At 38.9% G+C, this 12,428-nt stretch overlaps 1 protein-coding gene across 1 annotated transcript in view; it reads left to right on the plus strand.

Annotated features, from left to right (window-relative positions):
* Window positions 1–1,962: 1,962 nt before the first annotated feature.
* Window positions 1,963–12,428, plus strand: part of LOC134601910 (extracellular calcium-sensing receptor-like) — a 34,646-nt gene continuing 24,180 nt past the window's right edge. Inside the window, exons 1-2 of the mRNA XM_063446415.1 lie at window positions 1,963–2,322; window positions 3,995–4,286. Coding sequence (XP_063302485.1) covers window positions 2,039–2,322; window positions 3,995–4,286 — 576 coding nt within the window. The 5' untranslated portion in view covers window positions 1,963–2,038. The remainder of the gene's footprint in view (window positions 2,323–3,994; window positions 4,287–12,428) is intronic.

Raw genomic sequence — 12,428 nt, forward strand, 5'->3', positions numbered from 1 at the left:
CAAGTGGCCCTCCCTTATCCCCTGAAGACACTGCCATGACAGGGGTTAATGACACAGGCTTGCCAATTTCCTATTCATCAGGTTCCTCAACTATTGGAACTGTCTTTGCGGCCTTGGGGCCAGGGGCAGGCTTGGACATCTTCTTGGGTTCAATCATTTTTGAAATGTCCTTTAGCTTTGCAATTGAAGCAATATCCATCCTCGGGTTTGGTGCCTTTATGGACAGGTCCGGTGCGGGACACCATGAGAGGAGCTGAAGTGGGCCTTCTAGGAGTCTGGGCAGATTCCAGACCCCTAGCAACTAAGAGTAAGGTATCCAGAGGGACTACCTTATATTCAGGGCGTGCAGCAATGATTCCCTTGCGTATGGAGTCTTTAACACCTTGGACAAAAGCACCAGACAGCATTTGAGAATGGATCTTATCTGTGAGATCAAATCCCAAATCTGTAAACAATTGAAACAGTCTTGCATGAAACCTTTCCACTGATTCTCCTTTGTCCTGTACAATATCAGTAAGGCCAGCAGCCTCATCTGCAAGTTTGTCCTTAGCCCACTCTTTTAGTTGGTCGCAAAAAGTTACTCCGGAGGGGTAACTATGTATATGTGAACGCACAAAAATATATATATGTGAACGCACAAAAATATATATATGTGTTACTGTGCATTTATATGTGTGTATATGAGTTCATGTGCATGTATGTATATGTGTTTATTTATATATACATGTGTTTGTGCGTTCACATATACATATTTATGTGTGTGTGCATGTATAAAGTGTACCATCCTCTGCACTGTCTGCTTGTTTGTTTTTCTTTTCCCTCTCTACCCCCTCACTCTGCTCTTCAGAAAGATATTTATGACCCTCTACAAAGATGGTGTCTATTTTCTACCAAACCTGTGTCTTATCTACACTCATGTCGCTTTAACCCCTGTATCACAACTCAACTTTGAATTCTATGTGTCGTCTTGCTCAGAAATGCTTCAGACTTGTGAAAGGGAGGTTATCCCGAAAGCTTGTCATTAAAAAATTCTGTTAGTCCAATAAAAAAGGTATTACAAGATACAAATTTTATCTGTTTTTTACATCTATATATATATATATATATATATATATATATATATATATATATATATATATATATATATATATACAAAGCGCCCATGTATGTATGTTGCAAACAGGAGGATGCGGAAAATGTGTACACAAATTGCACGCATTTAACATTTCCCCCCCCCCCCTTTTTTCCCTAAAAATGAAAAAAGCCACAACAAACTGGTTTCAACTGTCGCATCATGTACTTGCATTGTGCACTGGGGCAATAGAGGAGGCAATGTTATTTTAGGAGAAATTACTATCTACCTTCAACTGTATATCCTTAAGCCGCTGGATGTTCAGAAACCTGCTGTATGCCTCAATGTTTGCTAAAACAATGTATCCTTGTTGCTTGAACTCAATATAAACGATAGATGAGAAAGAAAAAAAAGCAGTTTCACTCTGGTTGGAAGGATTTTTTTTTACCCTCATTCAAAGAGGGAAATCCCATCTGCACAATGAATAGTATAATTTGCTACAAAGGGACAGTCTGGTCCCCAGCATTGAGACAGTAAATGTCCATTGAGTATCCTGTTCTTTGGCTCTTGGGGATACAGATGGCGATTGTGTTTATAATGGGCTGTGTGCATTTACTGAGGACATAAAATACCTGTATTATCTCACACCTTAAAAAGGACAGACTCTGCAAAACAAAGAGCCAGTATGAGGTATTGTGAATACCAACAAGACACAGATTTGTCCGTCTCCTTCCATTATGAAAACTACTATTCCTGTTTTTCATGCACATTATATTACTGGGTGCATCTTCTTGTTACTGCAGTTCCAGTACATACATCCCCACAATACTCTCTGATCTTCCTGTGCTGCTAACCAATGCACTCTGTTATCTCAGTAGTGACATCCACAAACCTATTCTGCTATTCCAATCCTGACAACCCCAAAATACACACTACCATTCCTGTACTGACACCCTAACAAAGCAAATGCACACTGCTGTCCCAGAACTGAAATCTATGAAATGCACTTGGATTTTGTCTAGTGTAAGCATGAGTCTCGGTCTGTACAAGGCAACCAGGAACTTGATCCTCTTACTCCTTATTCCAAAATTCTCTTCGGAAGACCAGCAATGCAGACTGCCCGGCACAGAGCTCAGTGGGATGTCACAGCCTGGGGATATAATGGTCGGGTTGATATTACCTGTGCATATGGATAACTTGTATCAGCAAGTCTTCTTCAATGAGAGGCCACCTGTGACTACATGTACCAAGTAAGGGCAGATTTAACTGTGTGTGTCATTATTCATCTGGTTTACGGTTAATTACACCACACCACACACTGTGCTGAATACCCTATGACTACATCCCACTATTTGACATCTCTAAATTATTCCTTAGGCACAAGGCAATTGTGTAACACACAAATACATTAACTGAAAGAGAATCATGGCTGTAGTCATTTAGAGATGATGATGTGAAGTATGAACATGTAATGTTTTTATAAAAAAAAAAAAAAAACAGTGTTTAGCAGGATGGAGTGAAATATTGTTTCATCTTACTAGCAAGAGTGATTAGTGTAAAAAAAGTTAAAACTGAGCATGAGAGAAGTGGTTAGAAAGGGGGAGAGTTGTGGCACAAACAGAAAAAGATTAAAGGAAGATATTCATACACTGATTTAAGTGAGCCAGGCAATTTTTATTTTTGGTAAAACACTCTTAACTAATAACTTGATAACTGCGTTGTGAGATCGGACATCTAGCGACAGTGATATTAACCCTTTCATTGCCATTGTGGGAAATAAAAGATGTTAAAACAATACATGCTGTCATCTTTTAGAACCAAAGCATAAAATAAAAAGAGTTGACTATTGGATCAAAGTTACCGTAGCTTTATTATTATTATTGGTTTTAAATTGATATTTACAAAGCGCCAACATATTCCGTAGCATTGTACAGTAGGTACATTGTGAATCATTTTCCCTAGCACCTCTCTTTCATATCCTACTGTCCCTTACCTGCACAGAATGTTTCCTATCGAGGACTTTGGGGGGCTGAAATGACGGATGTGAGACTCTTTAGCAGTTTACAGTTAGGGGAGTGTGCAGGCTGATATTAGTGTGTTTTTTGTGTGTTTTTTTTAAAATTTTACATCAAACTTCTGCTTCTCAAAGTGGCCTCCTATTATAAAAAAGAACAATCAGTACTATTATGGTGGAATCTCGGTAAAAAAAAATTTAGTAGGCCGAGATTACCACGTGGCATGTGTACGTGCATATGCTGACGTATCGATCAGCACGAGGCAAGATACGATCAGTAGTGTACGGAGCATGTGCAAGAATACAGGATGTAGTATTCCCCTCCTCCATTGTGCTGGACAAGCCATGCGGTCAAACAGGAAGTTAATTCTTATGTGTATTGATTGGTCAAGAGAATGTGCGGGTGGAGCTTAATATGGGAGGAGTTATGTGCCTATATAAGGAGCCTGCACTATTGTCCGGGGCTCAGAACTTGTGGTATTTTGGTGACGCTAGTCCCTCTGAGTCCCGATCGGTGATCCAATAAAGAATCTCTTCCTTCCTGAAGAAACCTGTGTCCATCTCTCTGTGCTTCGCTTCCGTCAGTTTCTCCGGTATCACTATAATATTCTATTAGGCTATGGAATGGTGTAGGGTGGTGGGGGGGGGGGGGGGGTGCAGAGAAGATGACTATCGGGAGGTGCTGTTAAGGACCTGAACTTTCCAGCACACCCCTCTTTTAGCTATGTATCATGGTGTGCTTGTTACCATAAATGCTTTCATTCATCAGTAGCACATGATAGATGTGGACCATAGCACAGAAACGTGGGGATATGTCACCTCTTTAAAGGTGGAGAAATCATCTAACATTGCTCCTGCTCACCTGACTTTACTGCTTATTAACCCTATTATTCTCATTGGCTTTAAAGCTTCTACTACGAAGGCTATCAGCAGTTTCAAACAGTGATGTTTGCTATACAGGAAATCAACAGCAATCCCGATATTCTCTCTAATATCTCCCTTGGATTTCAAGCACACGATTCTTGTGGCCTTTTACAGCAGAGCGTGCAGGGAACCTTTCAGGTACTTACGGGACGCAGTACGGCCATCCCTAATTACCGGTGCACTGGGAATGTCCCTTTAAGTGCTGTCATTGGTCCATCTGCTTCTACACATTCTATTATAATGGCACATATTCTGGGGCTCCACCAATTCCCACAGGTAAGAGCTGAGATAAAGAGATCACATTATGACATGTCTGCATGCAGCTATGCATATGGAAACCCCTACTGTAACAACATTAAAATGCTGTCAGTGTTAGTGTTTCCAGAGCATTGTCAGATAATAAATTGGAGAATTATAGAGCAGGTTTAACATATTACGTTATTTTATTATCCAGGGTATTTGCCTGTAGGTCAGGGATGAGCTATTGTCCGGGCTAGTTACCGTTTCTGTAAATAAACATAGCTTATGTCACCAGAGAATTGAACAATGCAGTGAGGCTCAGCAAAGCTCAGGAAAGCTACTATTATCATAACATCCAATTGGAGAGATTTGTCAGAGTGTTTCAGTAGAAAAGGCCCTTTCCAAGGTGTTCCCAGCGAGCAATGACCCTGCTAAAGTTGCCTCTGCCACCAAGCGTGCCCACTATCGGACTAAATATGATCACTCTGGCTCCTACCAGGGAATGTTTGTGCGAACTAAACACCACTAGAAGGGCTCAACTTAACCCCTTCAGGACGGAGTCAATAGTGCACGTTCTGATCAAAACAAAACAAAAACTGGAATTTGCGCTATGTGTCTGTTCACCCAAGTTCCCCTCTTTCAAATTATATGCACCCACACTTATTATATATCATTTTGTTCAGGAGAAACAGGGCTTTAATCTATCATTAACTATTCATATATGGAACATCATTTATTATGAATAAAAGTAAAAAAAATGTGAGAAAATAAGATTTTTTTTTTAAATTTGCATTTCCGCCTGACATTTTAACTGTGAATGTCATAATACTGTTAGGTTTTACTGCAAAAAAAATGCACATATTTGTAATCAGCGATGTCTCACGAGTACAACAGTACCCCCCATTAACAGGTTTTATGTTGTTTTGGAAAGTTACAGGGTCAAATATAGAACGTTCCATTTTCAAATTGAAATTTGCCAGATTAGTAATGTTACCTTTGAGACGGTGTGGTAGCCAGGAATGAGAATTACCCCCATAATGGCATACCATTTGAAAAAGTAGACAAGCCAAGGTATTGAAAGTGGGGTATGTTTAGTCTTTTTTAGTAGCCACTTAGTCACAAACACTGGCCAAAGTTAGCGTTCATATTTGTTTTTGTGTGAAAAAAGCAAAAAACAAATATTTGGCCAGTGTTTGTGACTAAGTGGCTACTAAGAAAGACTGGACATACCCCACTTGCAATACCTCGGGTTGTCTACTTTTGCAAATGGTATGCCATCATGGGGGTAATTCTCATTCCTGGGCTGCCATACGCTCTCAAAGGCAACATAACTAATCTGGCAAATTTCAATGTGAAAAAATGAAATGCAAGCCTTATATGTGACTCTCTAACGTTCCAAAACACCATAAAACCTGTACATGGGGGGTACTGTTATTCTCGGGAGACTTCACTAAACACAAATATTAGTGTTTTAAAACAGTAAAACATATTACAACAATAATATAGACCATAAAAGTGCAGTTCGCTTGTAAAAAATGCAAAAAACGTCACTTTTACTTAAAATATCATCGTTGTAATACAATTTACCAGTTTGAAACACGAATATTTGAGTTCAGCGAAGTCTCCCGAGTAAAACAGTACCCCCTATGTACAGGTTTTATGGTGTCTTGGAGAGTTACAGGTTTAAATATAGTGCTTGCGAATTAAATTCTCTGCACTTTCTCCCTGTGTTGTCATGCATGTCAATCAAATTTTAATTAATCAAATCACATAATTACGTTAAAAGATTATTTAAATATACATGTAGAATTTTAATATATATGCATTTATAGGTATTTAAATTCTACGTGTATACTAATGTAATCTTTTATGTAATTATATGTATTTATCTATATATATATATTTGCGGTTATTTGTATTTTATATATATATAGATATATATAGAATGTCATTCTAAGTGTATTTTGTTACCGATATATATATATATATTAATAACAAAATACAGTTAGAATGAAATTACATATGCATATATAATTTATATTAAATTTTGTTTCAATATTTTATTTATTTATTTTATTATTTAATTTATTTATTATTTTAATTATACGTATTTATATATAATATATATATGTACATCTATTATATATATATAATATATATACATATTATATATATGTAACGTCATTCTAAGTGTATTTTAATATTAATATATATACTTATATTAATATTAAAATACACTTTGTATGACGTTACATATATATAATATGTATATATATTATATATATATAATATATATACATATTATATATATATATAAAAATATATTTAATTTATTTTTACACTTGTCTTTTATTTATTTTTTATACTTCCCACCAGCAGGGGGACTGTCTGATATTTTAAACAGTCCCCCTGCTGGCAGATCCACAGCCAGCTATAGGGGGCCATGTGATCGCTCTTTGAGAGCGATCACATGGCCCCCGGGGGCCTCATTTGCCGTGGGAGGGCTGCCTGGGCTGTGAGGCAGTCCTCCCGAAGCGGATCGCGGCGGAGGTAAGTATAACTTACCTCCTGGGGCTGCAAGCCGTTACGGCGTGCTATGCCGTCATAACGGCTTTAAAGCCCACTTAACCCGTGACGGCATAGCACGCCGTAACGGCGTTAAGGGGTTAAATCATCCAAAGGCAAAAAGACCTCCAAATGTGGCTTGGTTGCTGCTTCTAGGTGCTGCTTCAAATTGTGTGCATGGAGATATTCTGGAGAGTTTTACTGTTTCTTCAACTGTCTAAGATTTAGCTTTTTACTGTTAAGATGTTACCGTTTCTTTTTAAAGGTAAGATTCATCTATAAGAAAAGGTTAATACAAATACAAAAAGAGAAGTCCTGCGCTCACTCCCAGAACTAATGGGCCGGCAGCAATATGTGTATTGTAGTCATTGCTGCCGGCCCATTAGTTATGGGAGTGAGTGCAGGACTTCTCTTTTTGTATTTGTATTTACTTTGTATCACACAGCCTGGTTACAATGCTGCCGCCCATCCCATGTGTTCCCTATTAAGGGTTAATAAGTATAAAAAAAAAAAATACCCCTCTCTGTCTCATTGGAGATATCTTTGCCAGAAGCTCAAGGAAGCAGGCTGAAGGGTCAGTGTTAGGACCCGCTTAGGGGGGTCTGCCTTGACGTTGGCAGGCAGGCATTCCCTTCTGTGCCCATTGGAGCAACTAAATGACCTCCATTTGTCTAGATATGCATGGAGATTAAGGAGAGAGCGCAGGTAACTTTTTCTTTTCTTTGGTTTTTACTATATATTGGGGCTGATGTGTACTGTAGTCATTGCTGCCGGCCCAGTAGTGATGGGAGTGAGCGCAGGACTTCTCTTTTTGTATTTGTATTTACTTTGTATCACACAGCCTTGCTACAATGCTGCCACCCATCCCATGTGTTCCATATTAAGGGTTAATAAGTATATAGGGGTGTATATAAAAAATACCCCTCTCTGTCTCATTAGAGATATCTTTGCCAGAAGCTCAAGGAAGCAGGCTGAGGGGTCAGTGTTAGGACCCGCTTAGGGGGGTCTGCCTTGACGTTGGCAGGCGGGCATTCCCTCCAATGGCCATTGGAGCAACTAAATGACCTCCTTTTGTCTAGATATGCATGGAGATTAAGGAGAGAGTGCAGGAAACTTTTTCTTTTCTTTGGCTTTTACTATAAGAAAAGGTTACTGATTGCACAAGCTTTGATTTCCTGTTGGTTATTGGTAAAGTATTTGATTTGATTAGCTAGATTGTTGGTTAATTAGCTATTGTTTTCAAATAATCATAGGCCCACCCAAGTGTTAAACATTCCCAGTGGGTGGTGCTTTTAGGAGTTTTATAAGGGTTGTGGTCATTAGCATGGCTAAAAAAGCTTGGTTGCTGCTTCTAAGTGTATGCTTGGAGATATTCTGGAGATAAACTGGAGGTAATCTGAGATATACAGGAGGACAAAAAAAAAAGTTAAGATTTGTTTGATTTAAATTACTCACCTCATTAAAATGGCATACTTAGTTAAGTGTAATAGTTGTTATGCACTTGTTTCACGTTCCACTTTTTGGAGATTTGGATGCTGTCCAATCTGTAGACAGTTCTCTATATCGCGGCAGGAGATTGTATTTTTGAAGTCTGAGATTTGTAAATTATCCGTTAAACAAACTCAGGAGGGAACTGTTGCAAAGCCACTGGTGCAGAGACGGCAGGTGGATTACTGTAGCATCTGGTAGACTTAGAGTTGTGGATAAAATGCATAATGCACAGTCTGTTGCTCTACATAATTCATTTTCAACACGTTCAGAGTGTAGTGGTGTTATGGAGACAGGCTCAGGCACCAAGTGTAGTGGTGTTATGGAGACAGTCTCAGGCACCGAGTGTAGTGGTGTTATGGAGAAAAGCTCAGGCACTGAGGGTAGGGGTGTTGTGGAGACATGCTCAGGCACTCAGTGTTGTGGTTTTGTGGAGACAGGCTCAGGCACGGAGTGTAGTGGTGTTGTGGAGATAGGCTTAGGCATTGAGTGTAGTGGTGTTATGTAGACAGGCACAGGCACTGAGTTTGTGGAACCACCATCCTCTATGTCAAAGTTGAGAAAGTCTGCAGTCAAAAACGATAAGGTGAGGCCTGATAGAAAGCAGTTGTTGTTGGGGGATTCTATCATTAGATGTGTGGAGCTGGACAATAATGGACGTGTGAGATGTCTTCCTAGAGCTACTGCTCACAGAGACAGGAGCCGTATTTGTAATATTGTTAAGCGAGTAAAGCAGAAAGGGGAATTGGATGTAGTTGTCCATCTAGAGGCAAATGACTTGGGTTGCAATGAGTTTTACAAAGTGAAAGCCTAGTGTAAAGATATCTGGGCAGTGAAGGGGTTAACCCTACGTGGAGATTGGTTGAGAGTTGGCTTGCAATGAGGTTTCAGAAGTAAAGGAAGTTTTTTTGTGCTTTTTTGTTTGTTTCCACACTGTTATTCTCTGGAGTTCTGCCTGTGCATAACACTCAGAACGACAGGTGGATGCGTATTAGGGACTTTAACTTGTGGCTTGGTGATTGGTGTCGGGAGCAAGGATTTGGCTTAATTTCTCATGGTAGCTCTGTTTGGAATGGAAATAAACTGTACAGAAATATGGCTTGCATCTTTCTCAAAAGGGAACAAATGTTCGCAATTCAGAGGTTTTGCCAGGATGTATTTAAACCCGACAGGGGGCAAAAGTGTGATAAAACATCAATCCAAGTACCCTCCAAAACAAGGACAGAAGGTGCCTGCAGAAGGTGCTTCGAGTCATGTCTACAAATGCTCGCAGTTTAGGGAATAAGATCCATGAACTTATGGCAATAATGGCAACTGATAGTGTAGATTTAGTCGCTGTTACTGAGACATGGTATAATGAGAAAAATGACTGGGACATAGCAATACCAGGGTACTCTTTATATAGAAAAGACAGGGAAGGCAAGAAAGGGTGAGGGGTAGCCCTGTATGTGAGTGATAGCATAAAATCTAGCCTAATTAAAGTTAGTGAGGTGAACACAGAGTCTGTTCGGGTTACGTTAGAATTTGGTAATCACACAGTAACTCGCGTATGTGTGATTTTTAGGCCCCCAGGGCAAATAGAAGAGTTAGATAATCTACTAGTTGAGGAAATATCTAAAATGACAATGAAGTCAACATGGGCGACTTTAATCTTCCTGATGTGAACTGGAAAACCAAAATAGCTGCTTGTGCCAGGAGCACACATATTCTAAACTCCCTACTGGGATGGTCTCTAAAACAAGTCATTGAGGAGCCAACTCGTAAAGAGGCCATAATAGATTTAGTGTTAACAAATGGAGATTTGGTAACAGATACTACTTTAGGCGAAAGTCAGTGACACCGCACAAAAACAAAAGGTTTAGACTTTAGAAAAACAGACTTTTCTGAAATTAGAATATGTTTAAATGAGTCATTATCAGACTGGGGCAGTTTCAATTGAGTCCAAGAGAAATTGGATTATTTAAAAGTTGCCCTGTTGAAGGCAACAGTAAATTGCATTAGGCTTGTCAGTAAAAGCAAAAAATGTAAGAAACCAGTGTGGTACTGCGCAGATGTGGCCAAAATAGTAAAAAACTAAAAGTTAGCATTTAGTAATTATAAAAAAAACAGAGTGAGGAAGATATACAGATCTATAAGATTAGGCAGAAAGAGGCTAAGAGCTTTCAAATCACACACAGAAGAGAAAATAGCACAGTGAGTAAAAAAAGGGGACAAAATTATTTTTAGACACATAAATGAGAAAGCGAAAGTAAAATAAGGATTAGTTAGATTAAAAACAAAGGAAGGAAGGTATGTAGAAGAGGCTAAAGGTCTAGCTGACTGCCTCAATGAATATTTGTGTGCAGTATTTACAGATGAAAATGAAGGAAATAGACCTCAGTTAGGAAAAAGGACAAATTAGTCATTTGTTACATGTGAGTTTACAGAGGAAGAGGTTCTATTTCAACTGTCAAAAGTAAAGGCAAATAAGTCAATAGGTCCAGATGGAATACACCCAAAGTTATCAAAAGAGCTTAGTGGTGTAGTAGCAAAACCATTAACAGATTTATTTAACTAATCATTGTTAACAGGAGTAGTCCTAGAAGATTGGAAGTTAGCAAATGTTGTGCCCATTCACAAGAAAGGTAGTAGGGAGGAGTCGGGAAACTATAGGCCAGTAAGCCTTACTTCAGTAGTGGGGAAAGTAATGGAAGCCATGTTAAAGGATAGGACTGTTAAACATCTAAAATCACATGGAATTCAAGATCAGAGACAACATGGGTTTAATTCAGGGAGATCATGCCAAAATAATCTTAAATATTTTCTTGATTGGGTAACTAAAATAATAGAGCAGGGTGGTGCAGTAGACATAGCTTACCTAGATTTCAGTAAGGCTTTTGACACTTGCACATAGAAGGGTTATCAATAAACTGCAATCTTTAAGTTTGGATTCCAATATTGTTGAATGGGTAAGGCAGTGGCTGAATTACAGGCAACAGATGGTTGTAGTCAGTGGAGTATATTCGAAGCACGGTCTTGTCACCAGTGGGGTACCTCTGGGATCTGTACTAGAACTCATTCTCTTTAATATTTTTATTAGTGATATCGCAGAAGGTCTTAATGGTAAGGTATGTTTTATGCTGATGATACTAAGATATGTAACCGGGTTGATGTTCCAGGAGGGATAAGCCAAATGGCAAATGATTTAGGTAAACTAGAAAAATGGTCAGAGTTGTGACAGCTGACTTTTAAAGTGGATAAGTGCAAGCTAACGCATGTTGGACGTAAAAACCCAAGTACAGAATATTTGATAGAGTCCTAACCTCAACATCTGAGGAAAGGGATTTAGGGGTAATTATTTCAGATGACCTAAAGTTAGACAGACAATATAATAAAGCAGCAGGAAATACTAGGAGAATGCTTGGTTGTACAGGGAAAGGTATTAGCAGTAGAAAGAGGTATGTGCTCATGCCATTGTACAGAACACTGGTGAGACCTCACTGGGAGTATTGTACTGGAGACCATATCTACAGAAGGATATTGATACTTTAGAGAGAGTTCAGAGAAGGGGTACTAAACTGGTACATGGATTGCAGGATAAAACTTTCAAGGAAAGGTTAATGGATCTTAACATGTATAGCTTGGAGGAAAGACAAGACAGGGGGATATGATAGAAAGAGTTAAATACATAAAGGGAATCAACACAGTAAAGGAGGAGACTATGATTAAAAGAAAAAAAAAACTATCACAACAAGAGGACATAAATAAGTCTTAAGTTAGAGGGGCAAAGGTTTAAAAATAATATCAGGAAGTATTACTTTACTGAGAGGGTAGTGGATGCATGCAATAGCCTTCCAGCTAAAGTGGTAGAGGTTAACACAGTAAAATAGTTTAAGCATGTGTGGGAAAGGCATATGGCTTTTCAAGCTATAAGATAAGGCCAGGGACTAATATAAGTATTTAGAAAATTGGGCAGACTAGATGGGCCGAATGGTTCTTATCGGCCGTTACAGTCTATGTTTCTATGTTAACCTACATGCAACACAACCTGCTCCTCTCCTGTCACTCCTCAGATGAGGACAACTGCCTACCTTAGCCCCTCAAAATACTTGATGAGTAGCAAGCAGATGCCTCTGGATCGGACAA

The sequence above is a fragment of the Pelobates fuscus genome, chromosome 3 (assembly GCF_036172605.1).
Source record: "Pelobates fuscus isolate aPelFus1 chromosome 3, aPelFus1.pri, whole genome shotgun sequence".
Classification (NCBI taxonomy): Eukaryota; Metazoa; Chordata; class Amphibia; order Anura; family Pelobatidae; genus Pelobates; species Pelobates fuscus.